At 41.0% G+C, this 22,108-nt stretch overlaps 1 protein-coding gene across 10 annotated transcripts in view; it reads left to right on the top strand.

The window, feature by feature from the left end:
* The window catches only part of CEP152 (centrosomal protein 152), a 91,139-nt gene that overhangs the window by 11,869 nt on the left and 57,162 nt on the right, over window positions 1–22,108 (top strand). For 4 of the 10 annotated variants that reach the window (XM_036273957.1, XM_036273965.1, XM_036273914.1 and 1 more), the window contains 7 exons: window positions 9,750–9,853; window positions 10,069–10,141; window positions 10,222–10,500; window positions 12,326–12,491; window positions 16,718–16,858; window positions 18,409–18,548; window positions 21,161–21,361. In XM_036273957.1, the coding sequence (XP_036129850.1) occupies window positions 9,750–9,853; window positions 10,069–10,141; window positions 10,222–10,500; window positions 12,326–12,491; window positions 16,718–16,858; window positions 18,409–18,548; window positions 21,161–21,361 (1,104 nt within the window). Of the gene's footprint in view, window positions 1–7,315; window positions 7,469–8,464; window positions 8,495–9,749; window positions 9,922–10,068; window positions 10,142–10,221; window positions 10,501–12,325; window positions 12,492–16,717; window positions 16,859–18,408; window positions 18,549–21,160; window positions 21,362–22,108 lie in introns of those variants that run through there. The other 6 variants (XM_036273949.1, XM_036273974.1, XM_036273922.1 and 3 more) reach the window with 6 other exon arrangements.

Here is a 22,108-nt window from a genome sequence, read left to right as displayed (position 1 = left end):
CTTAGCTCTTGGACCCGCCAGCTTCGCTCTTATAAATTCTCTGCCAGGTCTCTGAGGGAATGGGATTGTGACCCTGGCCAGGGATTTTGGATTTTGACAGTCCTCACAACACTTGTGCCAAGGTGGGGCTAAGGATTGTCTGTTGCCTTGTGAACTCACAGCAGGAGGTTTTCATGACCCTGCTGGCTTTGGATAGTTTGCTGGAATTTAGCTACTGGGGATTCTTGAGAGGATCAGTTTAAATAATTACTCGAATTGACTTTAAAGAAGAATAAAAAAGTCTGACAGGTGATTTTTCATTGGAAAAGATATTAGAGAGATGGGTAGGGTATTGGAGAGAATTTACTGCCAAGCGTGGTGAAAGTTAAAGGGATATTAGTTAAGGAAGCAGTTAGTAATTATAAGATAATATATAAAATAGCCATTGGGACCACTTCTTGATAGACTATATGCTGGGGTAGGGAATTTCCAGAGGCAAAGAAGTTCTTAAGAGGTGAAGTATCTAAGAATGAGTGTTTCTAGCAGAGGGAAGACAAGAACATCGATAACTTGACTCTAAAATGATGATACTGCTTCGTGTTAATAAAAAGTGTTTTGTGTTAATGAAAAAAAATTGCTGCAAGGTAAGAAATAAGAGTAGAGTCAGGAGAATTTTAGATTTTCAGCAACAAAATTCAGACTTATTAATAAAAATCCAGCTGTATGTATATTTGGTCACTGTAAATTAAAACAATAGATTGGTTGATCAGACCTAAGTTTGTTTGCATATCCAAAAGCCCTTTCAAACCTCCTCACTCCCTGACCTTAGGACAGCAGAACAGCTAGTTCATAGCTTTAAGAGGTTAGCGAAAAGAGTGGTCTTTTCTGGCCTGCCTGGTTGGCAGCTTTGGGATTGCCGGCTGGGTTATGAGTTAGCGGTGGGCAGCCGCACACGCTTTCTCCACTTGGTGAGCCGCTTCCTCCTCAGTTCCCTTACGCAGGAGGATAGCCTGCATCCCCGAGGATGTGCCGCAGGGCTGGCCAAGCAGGCCATATCGGACTCGGTCTACCTTGCTAAGGATTTTGAGATCCTCTCTTGTAAATGGCAGAATAATCCTGGTTTTGACCTTCTGGTATGAATGGTCAGTTGCTAATACAACATCCTTTACCAAGCTGAGTTTTAATTTTGGTGCTTTGGAGTCAGTGAGGATTTTGTCTACACTGTCCCATAAGTCAGTCAATAAGCCAGAGTCAAATTCCAACCTCCATGCCATCCTAATTAGCAGCGCTCTCGTTATCATCTTGCATTTTCTATTTCTATTGCCTCCATTGTTTGCTTTGAAGACAAATGGAGAACATGCATGTAATCCTCAGAAAAACAAAGGATTTAGTAAAGTGATTTAATGCTCAGAGAACATTTAGACCAGTGGAATCTCAAGCCACAGCCCACCATAAACAGACCTATATTGTTTTTTTTTCCCTCACCCGAGGACATTTTCCCATTTTTTTGTTCAGGTAGAGTGGGAGGGAGAGAGAGGAACAGAGAGAGAGAGAAAAACATCGATGTGAAAGGAACACATTGAGTGGCTGCCACCCGCACAACCGACCAGGGCCAGGGACAAACTGCAACCGAGGTACACGCCCTTAGCGGGAACCGAACCCCGGTCTCTCAGGACCGTAGGCCAACGCTCTAACCGCTGTGCCAAACCGGCCAGGGCCTATATTGTTTTTTAAAAAGCTCCAAGAATTTTGCAGAAAGGTGAGGCACTAGAATCATTTCTAAATTGTTAACAATTCTAAATGGAATACTGGTCAACATTTGGCTACTGTGGGCCAAGGCAGAGCAGAGACGTGCATAACCCACAACCTCACCTAGTGTTTCACCTGAAACTCTATCTCCTGTCCAGTAAACAGAACAGGTTAGGGTGCAGGTGAGTGAGAGTGATGACCTTGGAGACATGATATCTGTCAGTCAATATGCATATCACTCACTCCTTACAACTTACTGGAGCACATTACTTTCTTGTTGCGCCTTTGGAGAACTGATACTCTTGCTACTAAGTAGACCTCATCCAAAGTATATTAGGCCAACTTTTCTTGTAAAGCTGGCCCAGGGAAGAGCAATTGAAAAGTTCTTTTATTAACTCATTCATAATGTGACATTGTGATTTTACAAAGTATTTTTCACCCGAAGTTGCTATACTTTGGGGTTTCATTGTCAGATATAGAAATGTAGTTGTTACTCTGATAGGAATGGTTGTTATAAACTTCAAAGTTATTGGTAAAGCCACGGCTTCAGGTAGACGGTCCTTTGGGATATTCAGTTTGCTGGAGTATACAGGTACTTCTGCACTGCCACTGGGAGTATCTGTGATTCTTGCTTGGTTCTTGATAGTAAAATGATGTATGTATTTTGGAGCTGGAGGTTTGGGGCAGAGTACTTAGGAATCTGTGCTATCAGGATAATACTTGCTACCTGGCTGGTGTGGCTCAGGTGGTTGAGCATCATCCCGTGCACCAGGAGGTTGCTGGTTCAATTCCTGGTCAGGGCACATGCCCACGTTGGGAGCTTATCTCCAAGAGGAGGTGTGCAGGAGGCAGCCGATTGATGTTTCTCTTTCTCTCCCTCTCTTTCTCTCTGAAATCACTTTAAAAAAAAAAAAGATAATACTTGCTGATAATGGTTCATTTAGTGATGATATATTTGAAACCTAGAAAATGATCTTGAGTAGAAAGGTAGGTGGTTTAAGTAGCAGATGGCAAACAGAAACTTGCACCTGGCGATACCGATTTGAGTCCCTCTTGGTTTTTCTGTTGGCATTCCTCTGACAGAATAACAGAGCTCAACTGAGCTCGGCATTGTGCATTGGAGAGGTGTGGTGTCCACTGCTTAGCCTTTCTGCCACTTTTTTTTTTTTTTTTTTACTGTCTTGTTTGATATAATTATGGAAACATTTTGATATTTTGTCCCCAGTAGAGGGAGTTGTAAAGCTACTGTTTGTTTACATTTTATATTATTTGACTTATTTAGTGGAAATTTCTTATCATCACCCAAGAAAAATTAAAGGAACAAATGGTTGAGTATTCATATTATATTTTTCTGATGTTTTTCTTTACAATTTCTTATGTTTTATCTAGATTGGGCCTTTGAAAGTTTCCTATAACATACAGGTATTTTTCAGGGACTGTTAACACGTGGGAACAAAAACATTGAACTCTGGCAGGCTGAAGTCATATACAAACAGGTAGAAATAAGTGTCTCCTAGTGATGACTAAATGTCATGTAGAAGAAAATAGGTGTGGAAAATGGAGAGATTCAGGTTCTGGTGTCAGCTCTGGGTCTGTAACTCTCACTGTTCATGGGCCTGCCCCTTCCCTTCTCTGGGCTTTGGTTTGCTGACTTTTAGGAGAGGTTTGGCTTGGAGGAGCTCCTGTGTTCCTTCCAGGCCCAAGGTTCTATTATGTGTTGTCTGTAGTGCAGCCGGTATTTGTCTAATGTTGCCATATATTTCTTTTTCAGAGATGTGGCAACCTAGACAAAGTCTTCCCCACAAACATAAAATTTAGTTAGCTAATGGAATGATAACAATAATATATATATAGTTGTTTTGTTTTGTTTTTGAGTCCTGCACAGTGTATAATTCATCAACTAAAGCTCCAGCTGCCAAGGTATTTGGCCCGTTATCCATCCCATAGTGGGCCTTTTCAAAGATGTTTTTAACTTGGCTCTTGGGTCAAAATGAAAACTCTGCTTAGTGCATATCCGTGAAAGCATTATTTAATAATTCACGTTTTAAACTCAGACTCTTTTCAGCATACTTATGAGGCAACCTGCTAAAAGGCACGTGAGTGTTGGCCGTTGTGGCCGTTCGTTTGCCGCTTTGCCCTGGGGAGAAGATGTCTTGCACGGTTTGTAATCTGAGAAATCTTGCTTTCACGAATGTCGCGGATTACAGTCTCTGAACACAGTCTGCTTAATTAATTTCAGTTGAAAATCCTAACAAAAGGTTTACGAGCTCTCTGTTTTACATTCCCCCTACACATAGGCATTTTGGATGTTCTACATGGGTTATTGTAAAGTGTTTTTTTGCTGAAGTTCTTTGAGTAAAATGCCCTCATTTTTTCCTTTCTTTTTAAGGAAGACGCATGTGAAGTAGTAAAGGGAGAGGGGTTTATGGAATGGTTTAGAATGCTCTTCAGTGAAAGCCTTAGCAATAGCAAACTATCTTTTTTTTAGGGAAGGTATCTCTTTAATTATTAAACTCAGTTGATTCACAGTAATATTGCACTGAGAAGACTGCATTTGCAGCCAAAAAGCAGTTTGATGAATTTGGAAGTAATGGAATGAAATCTTGTCATTTATAAGGATTGTTATCTTTGCTCGTGAGTCTAGTTAGTAGTTGGGTGGATCTTTAATGAGGGAAACTTAGTTCATAAAATTTTCAATTTGGTAACATGCATAAGTTGATCTGGTAATTCTATGTTTTATGGTTCAAGGTTCCATGACCAAAAGCAAAATCCATTTGATAGTGAATATGAGAAGAGCACACTTAAACATTTTTTTTTTTTCAGTTACAGTTGACATTCAATATTTATTAGTTTCAGGTGTACAACATAGTGGTTAGATATTTATATAACTTATGAAGTGATGCCCCCATAAGTCTTGCACCCACTTGACACCATATGTAAATATTGACCATATTCCCCATGCTGTACTTGACATCCTCATGACTGTTTTGTAACTGCTAACTTGTACTTCTTAATTCCTTCACCTTTTTCACTCAGTCCCCCAACCAACCTCTCCTCTGGCTACTGTCAGTCTGTTCTCTATATCTGTGAGTCTGTTTCAATTTTGTTTGCTCATTTATTTTGTTCTTTAGATTCCATATATAAGTGAAATCATGTGGTATTTGTCTTTGTCTGACTTATTTTACTTAGCATAATACACTAGGTCCATTCATATTTTGGCAAATGGTAAGATTTCATTAATTTTTATGGTTGAGTAATATTCCATTGTATATATGTACCACATCTTTATCCATTCATCCTTTGATTGGAATATTCCATTTACATTTAAAGTAATTCTTGCTAGGTATGTTGTTATTGCCATTTCATTAATTGTTTTCTGATTGTTTTTGTAGTTCTCTGTTACTTATTCTCTTCCTATCTTCTCTGGTATGTTGATGACTTTCTGTAGTGTTGTGTTTGAATTCCTTTGTCTTTACTTCTTGTATATCTCTTCTAGATTTTGGGGTTGTGGTTACCATGTGCTTCATATATACCAAGCTATGCTTATAGCAGTCTATTTTAAGGTGATGGCCTAAGTTTGAACACATTCTAAAATCACTACCATTTTTACTCCCTCCACATTTATGGTTTTGACATTTTTTACTTCGCGTGTGTGTGTGTGTGTGTGTGTGTGTGTGTGTGTATTTGTGTGTAATTATACATGATCTTCCTACTTTTGCCTTTTAACCTTTGTACTGGCTTTAGTGTTGGTTGATGCACTGCTTTTATTATGTGTTTGCCTTTGTCAGTGAGAAGTTTTCTTTTGCATTGTTTTCTTACGCATAATTTTAATTTTTTTCTTCCTGTTCTTAAAGAAATCTCTTGAACAGTTCTTGTAATACTGGTTTGGTAGAGATAAACTCCTTCAGGTTTTTCTTGTCTGGGAAGTTCTTTCTCTCTCCTTTGGTTCTAAATTATAGCCTTGCTGGGTAGAGTAATCTTGGTAAGTCCTTGCTTTTCATCACTTTGATTATTTCATGCCAATCCCTTCTGGCCTGCAAAGTTTCTTTTGAGAAATTGGTCTTATGGGAGCTCCCTTATAGGTAACTAACTGCTTTTCTCTTGCTACTTTTGAGATTCTTTCTTTGTCTCTAAATGTTGGCATTTTAATTATGCTGTGTCTTGGTGTGGCCCTTTTGGGGTTCATGTTGTTTGGGACTCCCTGCACTTCCTGGACTTGTATGTCTGTTTCCTTCACCAGATTAGGGAAGTTTTCCATCCTTGTTTCTTCAAATAGGTTTTCAATCCCTAGCTCGCTCTCTTCTCCTTTTGGTATCCCCATGATGTGAATGTTGTTATGCTTGATGTTGTCCTAGAGGTTCCTTAAACTGTCCTCATGTTTTTGGATTCTTTTTTTTTTCTATTCTGATTGGGTCTTTTCTGCTACCTACTTTTTCAAATCGCTGAATTGATCCTTTGCTTCATCTAGTCTGATGTTGATTCCATTTAAAGTAGTCTTTATTTCAGTTATTTCTTAATTTCTGACTGGTTACTTTTTGTTTTTGATATCTTTGTTAAAGCTCTCACTGAGATCCTCTATTCTTCCCCTAAGTTCATTGAGCATCCTTATAACCTGTGTTTTGAACTCTGCATCTGGCAGATTGTGTGTCTCCATTACGTTTAGTTCTTATTTCTTTCTTTTTTTTTTGAACTTTCTCCTGTTTTTTTCTTTGGGACATGTTTCTTTGTCTCATTTTGGCTGTCTCCCTGTGTTTGTTTGTGTGTATCAGGTAGAACTACTACCTCTCCCAGTCTTGGCTTAATGTAGCCCATGTCCTGTGGGACCCAGTGGTGCAACCTCCCTGTTTACCTGAACTGGGTGCCCCAGGGGTTCCCCTGGGTCAGTTGTGTGTGTCCTCCTATTGTAGTTGAGCCTTGATTGCTGTTGGCACATCAATGGATAGAGTTGGCCCTCAGGCTGACTGGCTGTGAGGACTGGCTGTGATTGGGGCAGTCAAGCTGTTGTGGGGGGTTGACCTCAGGATTTGCTTTAGTGGGGCTCTGGTGCTCACTGAGTCCTCCCTTTGGGTGTATCGTTTGTGGCACTAATTGGGTGGTCATCTGGTGTGGTTTGAAGTTGGCCACCAGGTGTGTGGGTTCTGGGGCCTCTTGGGCAGGGCTCTGGTGCAGGCCTACATCAGGTACTGCCTTGTATCTGGCCTAGGGCCACCTGGCAAGGAGAAGGGCACACGTTGATCCTGGGAAATGGAAGTCTTGGTGTGGGATTTTGTTCCTGAATACCTTATTAGGACGACTCACCTCAGTTAGCTTTTCTCTGCCCCAAAAGTTATGGAAGATAAGGAATATGGCCCAGCTATACCAAAGAAGTTGATGGAGAAAGTTTCTGAAGGTGAAGGAAATGAATTAAAATGTTAACATATATATAAAATATTTTATAAGGCAGTAAACACTATAGGGATGATTTTGCTGGTTGATAAGTTTAGTTATAGATCCAGAAACACTCAGAACTTATTGCTTATACTCGTTTCCTTTATAGTTGCCCATTTGATAATGCTTTGTGGTGTCAAAAAGAAAGTTACATGAGCTGCTCATTGCGTAGCCTTTTCTGTCTTTGTGAGGGGGGAGAATGTACTGTTCAGATGTCCCTGTCAAGGTTCCTCTGAATTATAAGGCTATGTTTTTGAACCTCACTGAAGATTTAGAAGAAAATATTCTTTCCGTACAGAAATCCTTACTTGATGTAAGTATAAAATATTTATTTTGTTATTTTTTCCCTGTGTAGTGTGTGGGGGTAATCTTTTTCCTTAAAGCAGTGATACATAATTATAGACAAAATAGGTTGGACTATTTTAAAAGACCTCATAGATTTTTTTTTCTTAGTGAATTTTGTGTTTGTAAAATCACTTTGTTATAATATTCTAATATGTTGATATGTCTGTTTTTTTTTTTTTTTTTTTTTTTTTAATCCTCACCCAAGGATATTTTTCCATTGATTTTTAGAGAGAGTGGAAGGGAGGAAGAGTGGGGGGGAGAGAGACTGAGAGAGAGAGAAACATTGATATGAGAGAGACACATCGATTGTTTGTCTCCCACATGTGCCCTGACCAGGGTCGGAAATCGAACCTACAATCCAGGTGCATGACCATGACTGGGAATTGAATCGGTGACCATTTGGTTTGAGGGTTGACACTCTAACTACTACTAAGCCACACCGGCCAGGGCTCTTCTGTTTTATTTTTAGTGTTGTTTCTTATTCTTTATATCTTTGGGTCAACTCTAATATGGCTAAGTCTCCAAGTGATTATTTAGTTACCCTGCAGAGCAGGTGGCCAATAAATCAAGGCCTGACTTGTTTATAATAGTACTAAATGAATTTTGAGATAAAGATGACTTGTCATTGAATAGAAGATTTTTCTTGTTTCATTTGTAAAGAACCAAACAGATTGAGAAAAACTTTTAAAAGTAATCATCCAGTGAATATCAGAAATATATGAGGGAGTGAGGCAGTATCTCCCCCTCCCCACCTCACACACCTGCTTTGCATTCCCAAATTTGACTTCACCAGAACTAAGTTAACAATTGGAGCATACCTTTCAGAGCTTTCTGAAATATTTGTTTGTTTTTCCCTAAATCCTCACCCAAGGATATTTTTCCACTTATCTTCAGATAGAGTGTGAGGGAGGAAGGAGGAGAAATAGAGAGACAGACAGACAGACAGACAGACAGACAGACATTGACCAGGGCCGGGGACTGAACCACAACTGAGGTATGTGCCCTTGACCAGAATTGAACCCGTGACTCTTTGGTCCGCGGGCCAGCGCTCTAGCAGCTGTGCCAAACCGGCCAGGGCTAAAATATATTTTTATTTAACTTTTACCATATGTATTTTGTTTATGAAAGTTTTTTATTATAAATGTAATACTCAGATATGTTTTATAACTACACTTTATTTTTTATTATAATCATAAAATGGGAAAAAATCTGTCATAGACTTAGAAGTGTCTTATTTTCTTCCTCCAAGGTTTTGCACAGAGTATTTACTATCTTTAAAATGCACTCACTACATAATTTATTTGATTGATTTATGTACTGTGGAGCGTCTCAGTCAACTTGTTAATGAGACGTGATGATAAACAGTCTTCCTACTATTTAGTAACATAATATTTGAATCTGTTACAGTTATTTTGGGATTTGATATCGTATTGGGATTTGAGGAAAAGCATTTACTGATATTAAAATTTAACAAATTAGACCATTCATCTCTGTATCAGTTTATCTTGAAACTTGAAATGAATGTATTCCCTCTGTAGTTTTTATAGTCAGAATGCTAAATTTGTGAGTTTTCTGGAAGAAAAGTTGTGGAGAGTGAAGCCAAATGCTTCTATTGTCAGTTTTTGAGCTATGCTTTTGAGAAAACGGAATCTCACCCTTTTTCCATTCAGCTGGTTCCCAACAGCCGAGTGTTTGGTATCTTTCCCACTGGAATTGGAGGGCTGTCTGCTAATCCCCCCCCCCCGCAGTTTTGTGTCACATCACTGGAGCTCTTAAGGGCTTCTAGGCCACCTGCTGCTCTGCCGTTCTCACCACCTGGGCAAAGGATCTGGCTCTTCAGATTCTGTGGGGGAGCCTGATGATCAAGTTCCCAGGTCTGGTTTCTGGCAGAACAGGATTCTGAGACTCACGCCCACCCTGTGAGAACAAAAGACAGTGATTGTACCATTCATTAAAACTTGCTGTGTTTCCAGAAAGAAGTTTTAAAATTCTATTGTAACGTATGTGTATTTAAATCCAAGACCTTTGTAGGGGGGCGGGGAGCCTTCTAATATAAATCCTGAAATTACCTATCCCCCTTTCCCCAAGTGAAATGATGAACATAGTTGGTGTGGCATTGAAGACATTTATTAAAAGTAGAAATTGGAAACTTCTTCGACTGCCCGAGTCAGTTACTCGTTGCGAGACCCTGTTGGTTTGGCATCTTGTTTTCATGTCGGGGTGCTGTTGACCTGACTCTCCCGTCTCAGTTGCAGCGGTTACTCACAGACCTGCCTCACGACATGCTGGACGATGACCTGTCCTCCCCCGAGCTCTGCCTTTCGGACGGCAGTGAGGACGACACAGAGGGAGGGTAAGGACGTGATCACTTCCCTTTGTATATTAGAGTTCTATGAGTATCCGTCTTTTGATTCTCTGCAGGTAAGAATAATGTATGTGATTATAAAACTGTGGACTGATTCTTAATGTTGTAGGTGAAGGTTGGAGGGAAACCATGTTAAAATCTTTGTGCTATCTATGTCCAAATAAATGATAGGCTCTAAATGTAAAGTGTTAATTTCTCTCAAGACCTCATCATTCTGAGCAGTCGGAGATACACTGGAATGACCACCCGGTGCTGCCTAAATCTAAAAGTGTAAGTGTGAGTATCTGGTGGGACAATGGTTTGATGAGGGTGGGACTAGATCTGAGCGCTTTTGTCTTACTCTTGCTGTCTGATAGGACCATAATGAGATTCGGGATATATATGTTGGAGAGAAGATTGGCAATGTCTGGGATGAGAACCCTAGTAAGGCTGAAGACCAGCATCCGGGGTACCATCCCGAAGAGGGTGGAGATGAAGGCAGAAGGAATTATAGTCCTCCAAGTAAATATGAACAGACTGATTTGTATCACCTTCCCGAAGACTTTAGGCCGTACACCAGTGGTCAGAAGCAGGAATTTAATAACCAAACAGCCAATGTAATTAAATTTTCAGATCCTCAAAGGAATCATTTTCAGGTATTGTAAGAACTTGACTTTCAAGAATTTGCTTATATGTATTCCCACACAGATGTGTGTGTTTAAGAAATGTATATTAAGGGCAATGGTGAGATTTATTTTAATTATAAAAATTCCTGAGAGTGCATTTATTCTGGCTCCTGCTGAATTAGTCACGCTGTTTTCTGTTTACAATCTAATGAAATCATGGTCTTAAGTCAGAATTTTAAAATAGAAGCTTTATTAAAGGAGACAGTTAATTAAACATTAAAAATAAAGTTTGTTGAAGAATAACCACCATCATTTACTGCTGCTATTGATTTCTACCATGTTATTAAGCTTCATTGAGAAGTGATGTTCAGGTATCTTGATATAGTTTTAAAGCCGTTGAATCTATGTAGATGACATCATTTAATTACCATGATTTTTCTAGTTCACCACCCTTATAACAAATTTTAAGTCAAACACTTCAAAACTGACCTCTGTTTTGTGATGATATAGCTTTAGACAGGATGACTGTTCAGGAAAGAAACACCTTTTATTTTAAACCCTGGCAGAGTTGAATGAAGTAAGTTAAGGCCTTAGGATACAGTTAGCTGTTCCTTAGACTTTCTTTTTTTTGGTGGTTAATCCTAACCCAAGGATTTTTTTTCCATTGAGTTTTTGAGAGAGTGGGAGGGAGAGGGAGGGAGAGAGACAGACAGAAATATTAATGTGAGAGAGACACATCGATTGGTTGCCTCCTGCACACGCCCTGACCAGGGCTGGGGATTGAACCTGCAACCCAGGTCCATGCCCTTGAGTGGGAATGGAACCTGCAGCCCTTCGGTGTGCAGGCCAGCGCTCTGTCCACTGAGCCACCGGCCAGGGCTCTCAGACTTTCTTCATAACAATGAATTCCTCATTTTGCTAATAGCTATTTTGTGCCACCCAATGACAGGATAATGTTTTTTCTTTTAAAGTGGTCATTTTCTTTTCTATCTCTGTAGAATGGTATTCATTCCAAAAATGTTACTGAATATTTATTACATAGGAAGCATTATATCACATGCTTTTGTTATTGAATATGTATATTTTTATGTTCCTAAGAGGTTGGCATCATTGAAATCATTTTTAAGTATTTCTTTTTCTTTTTATCCTCACCTGAGGATGTGCTTTTATTTCATTGAGTGAGGAAACATCAATCGGTTGCCTCCTGTATGTGCCCCGACTGGGAATCGAACCCATAAACTAGGTATGTACCCTGACCAAGAATTGAACCCACACAACCTTTTGGTGTACAGGATGATGCTCCAACCAACTGAGCCACCTAGCCAGGGCAGATCATTCTTGAGTATATCTATATAGTCTTATTGGAATTCTTGAGTATTATTTAAGGAGTTGGCTCATTGTATATGCTCAAAAATATAATTAAGATGTGTGAAATTAACTCTGCTGGTGTGGCTCAGTGGTTGAGCGTTGACCCATGCACCAAGAGGTCACTGGTTCGATTCCCAGTCCCGGCACATGCCCAGGTTGGGGGCTTGATCCCCCTAGGGGACTAGCAGGAGGCAGCCAATCGGTGCTCTCTCTCATCGATGTTTCTATCTCTCGCTCCCTCTCCCTTCCTCTCTCTTGAAAATCAATTAAGAAATAAAAAAGATGTGTGAAATATTTGCAGACTTTCAGTATAGCAGTGTTAAATAACAAGTTACTTTAAAGCAGAGATGTGTATATAATTTTGTATAAAGTATATAATTACATACAACTTTGTAAGTTCTGAACAAAATTATGGTGTCTAATTCAGATAATTTTTGAGGAAAAGACCAAATCCTAACTGTCACTTTCCTTTATCATCTTATAATAGCAGTTTGGGAGGTCACAAGGTCCCAGTTGTCAAGTGCTGGAACCATATACAGTGGCATATAAACCTTACCAGTCCCCTGCGCAGAACAGCGACCCACCAGCCCAAGAGATAGCGGGGGGTGACACATTTGAAGGCCTGCAACAGCAATTTCTGGGGGCTAACGAAAGTATGTATCAAGTTTATATTTATTTTTTAATACATGATTGGAGAATTGTAAACACTTTAAGCATGTTCAAAAATTACTACTTTTTAAAGTATGGTCATTGAATTGTGGTTGGTTTTTTAAAAGAACCCTTATTGACAGAGATATCTCTTGAAGAATTTACGAGGAGACTGAGATAACGTCTAGGATTTGCTTCCAATGATGTGGTGTTGGGGATGCTGTTGGGTGGGGATAGATACGGAGCAAGACTGGCTGTGAGGTCATACTTGTTGAACCTGGGTGATGACTTTGTGGGATTCACTGTGCGCTTTTCTCTACCTTCTTCTAAATTTGAAGTTTTTAATAATAAAAAACTAAAATAAAATTTTCTTTTTTTATCCTCACCCGAGGACATTTTTGCATTTATCTTCAAATAGAGCAGGAGGGAGAGGGGGAGGGGGAGAGAGAGAGAAACATCGATGTGAGAGAGACACATGGACTGGTTGCTGCCCACACTACCCCAACCGGGGCTGGGACGAACTGCAATCGAGGTACTACATGCTGTTAGAGGAAACCGAACCCGCGACTGTCTGGTCCGTGGGCCGACGCTCTAACCCCTGAGCCAAACTGGCTAGGACAAATAAAATTTTCTTGACTGTACATTTGAGTCATTACAGTTGGTTGACTTTTCATTAGCTTTATATTTTTCTAACTGAAGTCTAATTTGTAAAATGAAATATAATTTTTCCCTTTAATCCTAGATTTTTCATTATATAAAAATGTAATTTAGCCCTGGCTGGTTTGGCTCAGCTGTTAGAACTTCGACCTGCGGTCCAGAGAGACCCGGGTTTGGTTCCCGCTAAGGACACATACCTTGGTTGCAGTTTGTCCCCGGCCTTGGTTGGTCATGCGGGTGGCAGCCACTCGATGTGTCCCTTTCACGTCGATGGTTCTCTCTCTCTCTCTCTCTCTCTCTCTCTCTCTCTCTCTCTGTTTCTCTCTCTCCCTCCCACTTTGCCTGATCAAGAAATGGAAAAATGTCCTCAGGTGAGGATAAAAAAAGAAAGAAAAAAGTGTAATTTAGTAAATCAGTCATTATTATCTTATTTTTTTCTTTTTGTTTCACTTCCTTTATTTTTTATTTTGTTAACCCTCACCTGAGGATATTTTTTTCCATTGATTGTTTTTTTAGAGAGAGAAGAAGGGGAAGGGAGGATGGGGAGAGAGAAGGAGAGAGAGAGAAACCTTGACTGGTTGCTTTCCAAAAGTACCCCAACCAGGCTGGGGATCGAACCTGCAACCAAGGTACATGCCCTTGACCAGGAATTGAACCCACAACCCTTAGGTGTGCGGGCTGATGCACATGGGCCAGGGCTTTTGCTCTTTACAGTTTTAGTGTAATAACTAGACAACTCTGACTTAAATTACTTCATGTTCAGAATTTAAGCTGGACTCCTATCTCAGGTTTAGTGGCACTTGCCAACTTTTTTTGGGATTGTACATGTATAAACCTGAGAATGAGAAAAGTGCTACTAGAGAATTTTGAGGAGATAAAACACTCAAAACCAAAAATCAAAACCTGTGCTCTGACTAACCTGAATTAGTATTTTCATACCAACTTTCACTGTCTATTCTCTGACATGTGAGATGACTTCTAATTACCGTGCATGTTGAAGCATCAGTGTGATTCCAGAGTGTGACAGCAAGTTTTTTCTTCATTTGTTGCAAGTTGAAGAACGGAGGAGAGTCACATGGGACAGTCTGCGTTTCCTGGGCTGTGCCAAACTGAAACCCAGACTTGACGCTCTGACTTCACAGCCCCGCTCCCGTGTGTGCGGGGGCTGCGGGGCGCACATGCCCACAGAGCCAGAGCAGATGCAGGGTGGCCTCTGTTTCTGTCCCTGTGGAGTGAGGATGAGGAAGGAAGGCTGTGTGTTCGGCAGGACGGGCTTGCTGTGCAAATAAGCACCTCCACGGGGCGCGGCCTTGGTATCAGCTCTTTCGATTCTTGTTCCATTGGTCGCTCTGTGTACATAACCTTTTATCCTTTTCTTAATCTGCATTTTATCAAGTTGATTTATTTGTTGTTTAAGTCACTTTTGACACATTTGCCTAAATTTGACATTTGGAAGTTAATTGAGTAGTTGAACAGCAGTGCCTGATTTAGTGATTGCAGCTTCTTAACAACAGCAGTGTAAACAATGAATGATTTTGGAGAGAGGTGTGGCTGGCGCACTGCTTATTCCCGCCAGCCCTGTTCTGAGGCCGGAGAAGATTTTGACTTGTAACCAAGTTTTCAGTCTTCAGTTTTTATTTTATTTTATTTTTATTATTTTTATCCTCACCCGAGGACATTTTTCCATTTTTCACTCATAGAGCGGGAAGGAGAGAGAGGAAGAGAGAGAAACATCGATGTGAAAGGAACACATCGAGTGGCCGCCACCCACACGACCCAACCAGGGCTGGGGACAAACTGCAGCCAAGGTACATGCCCTTAGCGGGAACCGAACCTGGGTCTCTGTGGACTGCAGGCCGACACTCTAACCGCTGAGCCAAACCGGCCAGGGCAGTTTTGTTTTGTTTTGTTTTTAACCATATCTCTTTTTAAAAAAGAAGCCTGCTTTGTTTGCTAGGAAGTAGGAGCATTGATTTAGTAGAAAATGAATATTTGTCGTAGTGTAGTTAAAGCATTATCCTTCTCTGATGAATCACCTTTTTTCGTCCGCCCCCCCCCCCCAGTCATCTTGAAGTGGTCCCTAAAATGACTTTAATCATTTATGATAAAAGACCTCAGAATCCTTTATTAACCTTCACTACTTTATTAATTTAGCAGTTATGTACCAGCATAAATATGAATACAGTGAAATATTTTGAGGAGGATATCTAAAAAATTTTAAAAATTGGTTTTATGGAAGCTGATAAACTTATTTTTCAGTTTTATGCGAGCATCAAACTCCATTCCATTGTAACTGGTGTCTGTAAGAAACATGCAAGCCCATAGAGCATCTTTTTGAGTTTGTCTGAGCCAAACTGATGACATGGGGAACATATGTTGTCACGTGCTCTGGAGACAGGCAGTCTGAAGCTTATTTTACACGATAGAATCAAAGGAGACGTCGTGAGGAAGGTGCATGGAATCCACTGCTGGCAGATCGAGGGGCGGGAGCAAGCATAGCAGGGAAATCTCCTGGATCGGGCGGAGGCGAAATGGAGAAACACACACTTACTTGTACCTTGGTGGGTCCAGGGTAGTGCATTAACATTCACAACACACAGATGGTGAGTGGGGAACAAGATAGCAGTGAGGGGTTCATCCCACGCTCTGGTTCTCTCAATTGTGCCTTCGAGGGGCAGGAAAAGAAAATCACTCTGATATGTCAAAGGTGTGTCGTCCTGGATGCGTGAGAACAATGGGCAGGGCTCCCGTAAGGTAAAGATCAACCTTCAGTGACGATGCCACAGGCCTGGGACGTGACTACCTGCCAAGACCTGCCCAGTTAGGGATTTGTATCGAGACCATCCTGTGTGGTTAGTTATGGTCACAGAGCTGGTCAGGCCTGCCATGTGACCCCTGAGCTTGTCAGGTTTATTACAGAGCCCCCTTGTTTGTTCACATTGGTATATATTTATTTTTAATTAGCCAAAGTGGTAGTGATGAAGGGTTATACTCTAAACCAGTGAATATTTAATTTTTTCTGGCAGTGACCACAATAAGAAGTACATTTTTTGTTGTTGTTGTTAATCCTCAACCAAGGATATTTTTTTCCATTGATTTTTAGAGAGAGTGGCCAGGCAGGTGGGGAGACATCTATGTGAGAAAGGCACATCGATTGGTTGCCTCCTGCACACACCCTGACTGGGGCCGGGTACGTGCCCTCAACCAGGAGTGGAACCCATGACCTTTCCATGCTCAGGCCAGCTCTCTAACCACTGAGCACACCTGCCGCGAAGAAGTACATTTTTGTACACTGTGATGCAGTCTCCAGGATGTATCTATCTAAATAAGTGTGTATAGCTAAAACAGTAGTTCCACAAAATAATATTCTTTGTACTACATGGTGCACTGTGATATGTTCCATTATATTCTATCTTTCTTATTTTTTTAAGAAATGCTAGTCACAGTCCACCAAATTGTTTTCATGATGCTGTAATGAGTTGTATTCATAGTCTGAAAAACACTGCCCTAAATGACCGCAGATTTCTATTTTGGTATGCTAACTTCTAATAAATTGTCTTTAATTCCAAATCAGATTCTGCAGAAAATATTCAGATTATTCAACTTCAGGTTCTTAACAAAGCAAAAGAGAGACAATTAGAAACTTTAGTTGAAAAGTTGAATGAAAGTGAGCACCAAATCAGATATCTGAATCACCAGCTTCTGATAATCAAAGGTAAGATAACAGCTGTTGTTTATGAGGTATGTTAGAGCTAAATGTCATTTCCAAGAACCTCAGTCAAAAAATATATTTTTAAATCCCAAGAATATGCTTATTAATTTTTTTAGAGAGGGGAAGATGGGGGGAGAGGGAGAGAGAGAGAAACATTATGCAAGAAAGAAGATTGATTGGTTGCATTCTCTCCGTGCCCTGACTGGGGATTGAACCTGCCACCTTTTGGTGTATGGGATAACACTCCAACTGAGTCACACCAGCCAGGACCCAAGAACCTCATTTTATTTGTTTATTTTTTTTAAATCCTCACCCGAGGATATTTTCCCATTTATTTTCAGACAGAGTGGGGTGGGGAGAAACATTGATGTGAGAGACATGTTGATTGGCTGCCTCCTGCATGACCTCGACCAGGGCTGGGGACTGAACTGCAACCGAGGTACATACCCTTGACTGGAATCGAACCCGAGACTCTTTGGTCCGAGGGCCGATGCTCTAATCGCTGAGCCAAACCGGCCAGGGCAGAACCTCATTTTAAATATGTAGCTTAGAGAGTTGATGAACTTGGTTAGAGGGATCATGTAGTGAGTCAGTCAGAAGGAAATAAAACCCAGGACTTTTGACACCTTCCCTTGCATTCCTTCTCTCCAGAACATACGATTTTGAGGTCCTCATCTTCTCCCCTTTCTTCCTCCTCATCTTTCTGTTAGGCTCTTAGAATAACTGAACAATATTTAACTAGGCTGATAGTATCCTGTCCTAAAATGTTGTTGATTAATTTGTCTTGAATGAAGTATTACAATTCCCAGAGAGACTTGTGTTTAGTTGACAAGACATTTTCTGAGCTTACAAAGTAGCGTAATGTTTCAGTCCAAGTAAGAGTCAGTGACGTTGAACTTCAAGTGGGCCAGGGAGAAAATGCAGCCATACACGGGAGAAGCACACAGAGTAAATACAGGTTCAGATTATAGTTGTGCACTCGTCATGTTTTCTGTGGTTTTGGTCATCTTGAACTTTCATCTACAGAATAATTCTGTGACTGCATTTCAGCTCATTTCAGATGTAATAGATGGGGATAAAGGTGTCTTTCTGTGACGATCACAAACTTTATTTTGAGAGAACTTGTGGGCTGTCATATAAAGTGTGTGGGAAGAATTTAAGGTTAGGTGAATTTAAGAGTTCATTGCAAGTATGTATAGAAAGTAATTCGTCCTCAGATTCCTTTTTTGATGAGCAGAGGTTTGTCACATTTATGTAGCTTCTCAAGTAAACTGATGCTGAAGCCGTTGTTAGGAACTTGTTTGGTTCCCAAAGGGATACAGTCAAATTTCTGAAGGAAGTGGTCCTGGTTTTCTAAATTTTTTGGTGTCATGCGGGCATTCTTTTTTGGATCTGTTTTAGTTTTCTCTACATCAACTGAAGTTCATTATCTGAATTAAATAGAATGCAATGACCTTTATATGTGATATAGATCTGATATTTGATAGAGATTGTGACAATTGGGGTCCCTTTACAGTAACATATTATCTCTGTACACATTTTTAATGTTCCAGATGAAAAGGATGGTTTGACACTCAGCCTTCGAGAATCACAGAAACTCTTTCAGAATGGAAAAGAAAGAGAGTTACAGCTTGAAGCACAAATAAAAGCACTGGAGACCCAAATACAAGCACTAAAAGTCAACGAAGAACAGGTCAATATTTTATCTTAACTGTTTATGGTGAAAAGTGATTTACTTTTACCATAAATGAAGAGTTTAGTTACTTAGGTTTTGGTGTGGTAGGACGACATTTAGAAGAACTCTGAAGTTCGTGCCTTCTTCCAGGGCAGGCCTGCGGCTCTGGTCCTGCCTGGAGGAACGGGCCTCCCCCCCGCCCAGTCCTCTGGACACCAGAAATCTGGAGGAGGCCTCAGCTCCTCTGTTCCCTCCATCTGCTCCATTCTGTCGAGTCTCCTCATTTCTGTTCCTAAGTCCCTAATTTGGGATTCTGTCATCTATCGCAAATCTCTTCTGGCCATCTGGTTAAGCTTTCTAAAATACAGTTCTGATTATGTCTTTCCCCTGCTTAAAGCTTTTCGATGACCCTACTTTATCTGTGGGGCGAAGTGTGGCATCAAGATGACCGTCTGATCCTTGCCTATCCCTTCTCTGATTCTCCTCACCCTAAAGTTTCTTGTCTTATGTCATTTTTGTGCACAAAACTTCCACGGCACAGTGCTATTTGATTGAAGGCCCTGCTCACGGTTTTCCTTTCCCAAGTGTCTTCTGCTTTCCTCCCAAACCAACACCAAGCAGTTCTCAGCTACCAGCCAGGTGTCCAAGAATTCCTCGGCACTGACCCAGCCACACCGACTTCAGACACCAGTTGTAATCGAGGTTGTCACCTGTACTCTGACTGGCTGTAAACCAGAGGTTCCCTCGACCCTCTCCTTGGGTCCCATTAACTTGCTAGTGGGGCTCACAGAACCCAGAGAAACATATTACCTACGACCACTGGCTTATTAGAAAAGGATACAACTCAGGAACGGCCAGACGGCAGAGATGCATGGAGCAGTGTGGGGGGAGCGCGGAGCTCCCGTGCCCTCCTGGATGCGTCGCTCGCCCTGCGTGTCCAGGTGTCCACCAACCCACAAGCTCTCTCAAACTGGCCCTTTTGTTTTTTTCTTCCTTTTTTTCTTTATTGATTTTTAGAGAGAAGAAGAGAGAGGGAGAGAGAGAGAGAGAAACATCGATGAGAGAGAACATTGATTGGCCTCCTCCTGCATGCCCCCCCCCCCCCATTGGGGATTTGGCCCACAACCTGGGCATGTGTTCTGACCAGGAATCTAACTGGTGACCTCTTGGTGCATGGGTCAAAGCTCAACCACTGAGCTACAGCAGCCGGGCTCCTTTCGTTTTTTTATGGAGGCTTCATTGCACAGCATGGTTGATTAAATCTTTGGTCACTAGTGGTTAATTCAACCTCTAGCCTCCTCTCCCTTCCCTGGAGGTCAGGGGATGGGACTGAAGTTCTAACACTCTAATCCCATGGTTGGCTCCATTGGCCACCAGTCCACTGTGGTTCCCCCCCTTCCTTAGGTGAAATGTCAACCTCATTCACATAACAAAAGACACATTTTAGCACTCTCAACACTTAGGAAATTCCCCGAGTTTGGAAGCTGTGAGCCAGGACTGCAGATGAAGACCAAATATGTCATTTGAATGACCAAATAACATTTCTGAGAACTCACAATACTGCAGTAGATTATGAGCATTAACATTTTTTTGAAAACAGATAATGTTATTAGGTTAAAATATTGAATTCCTTTTATGTAATAAAAGCTCATCACTTTGTAATCTTCTGAGTTAGAAATTACATTTATCAAAAATAAAGTAATATAAATAAAAGCATAAAGTAAAAGCAACTAACAGAATCACTAAGTTTTTTGGTTTCCGTTTGCTGCTATAACATATTACCAAAAATGTGGTGGTTTAAAACAACACAGATTATTATTTTACAGTTTGGAGGTCAGAAAGCTGACATGGGTCTGAGTGGGCTAAAACTAAGGTGTGAATAGGGCTGTGTTGCTGAGAGAATCCCTCTTCTTGCCTTTTCCAGCTTCCAGAGGCTACACGTATTTGTTGGTTTATGGCCCGTTTCCATCCTCAGAGCCAGAAGTCACTGGTTCTGACTCTAATGCCTTTGTTTTCCTCATTTAAGTACCAGTGTGGATATACTGGGCCCACCTGGATAATCTACTTATTTTAAGGTCATCTGATTAGTAACTTCAGTTTGGTCCACAACCTCAATTTTCTCTTGCTATGTCATATAAGATATTCACAAGTTTTAGGGATCAGGACATGGACATCTTTTGGGAGCCAGTGTTTAGCTTATTATACCATTTTGCAACTGTACAATTATAGCTTTCAGAACTTTGTTTTAAGTAAGTGACCACTGACAGCTTCCATCAGTCTTTCGAGAAACAACTGTCATTTCTCTGTGACCTAACAATTAGATTGGCCCCCACACTAGGCTCACAGAGCAATGCAAACAATGCCGGGACCATAGAGTAGCCCCAGATTCCTGGTCTGGTACCCACATTGCCAACTCGGTAATTACAGATTTATTTTTCCTCGGTGCATAAATGTTTGCAGTAACCATGGGCCTGGTGAGTCCCAAACAGGGAGGTCCTGAGACACTAGAGCCACCATGGGGAGACCCTTTCTTCTCTGTCATTAAAGCATGGTTGATTTTTAGAGTGGAAGTTCATAAAGAGCACAGAGTCAAATGCTGTCCACATGGGTGTCCTGGGTGTCTTTGCCAGGTGGTTAAGAAGTGCAGAACTACGGAAATGGCTCTGGAAAGCCTGAAGCAGCAGCTGCTGGACCTTCATCACTCCGAGTCCCTCCAGCGAGCGCGAGAGCAGCACGAGAGCATCGTCCTGGGCCTCACCAACAAGTACGAGGAGCAAGTGCTGTCCTTACAGAACAAGTTGGATGCTACGGTGGCGGCCCTGAAGGAACAGGTTGGGATGATTTCAAATGAGCAACTGTTACCAATACGTAAAGCTGGTTGTGTCTTGTAACAGACACTGTGTGGTTCTTCATATAGAAAATGTGGAGGTTTGCAGTAGGTTTTCAATTGTAAGTACAGCTTGAAAGGCAAAGATTTTTATTTATGAGTTCGCCCAGAGTCAGGCATGATTTTGGAAGTCCTCTTGCAGGGTGGATTCTCACAGTTCTAGTTGTTTACTTGTAGAGTCTTTATACGTATTGTTCATATTGTCTTCGAATAAACCCAGACAGAAGGGAATGAGAGTTCTGGGCGATGGCATGGGCGTGAGAGGTTGTCCTAGGAGCTTAGCGCTAGGAAGCCTTTCTTGGGCCTCCCAGCGTTTGGAAAGAAACTCATCAAGATCGTCTAGAAATGGTTCTTGAGAGAAGTGTTCATTTTGAGAATAGTATAATAAAATAAGGAAGGTTGTCTGATTTAAAATTATTGGAGTTGAAACTTGAGCATATTTCACAGTGTTTATGACTGTTGCCCCGAAGGGAATACAGTGTTGTAAGCTGTGGAAAGTCAGGTGGTGGTTTTGCTTATGCTCCAAAGCTCTAGGTAATCATGTCCCTGAATAAGATTTCACAGTGCATTTTTCTTAACGCAATTTCAGAATTAATTTAACCCAAAGGAAGAGAAGAAGAGACATAAGATGTGAGGACGTGGAAAATTCCACTACACTTAAAATTCTTCCTGATTTGGGTTCTTATTTCTT

The sequence above is a fragment of the Molossus molossus genome, unplaced genomic scaffold (genome assembly GCF_014108415.1).
Source record: "Molossus molossus isolate mMolMol1 unplaced genomic scaffold, mMolMol1.p scaffold_m16_p_1, whole genome shotgun sequence".
Lineage (NCBI taxonomy): Eukaryota > Metazoa > Chordata > Mammalia > Chiroptera > Molossidae > Molossus > Molossus molossus.
The sequence above is the reverse complement of the archived record's forward strand: the minus strand, read 5'-3'. Positions and strand labels throughout refer to the sequence as shown.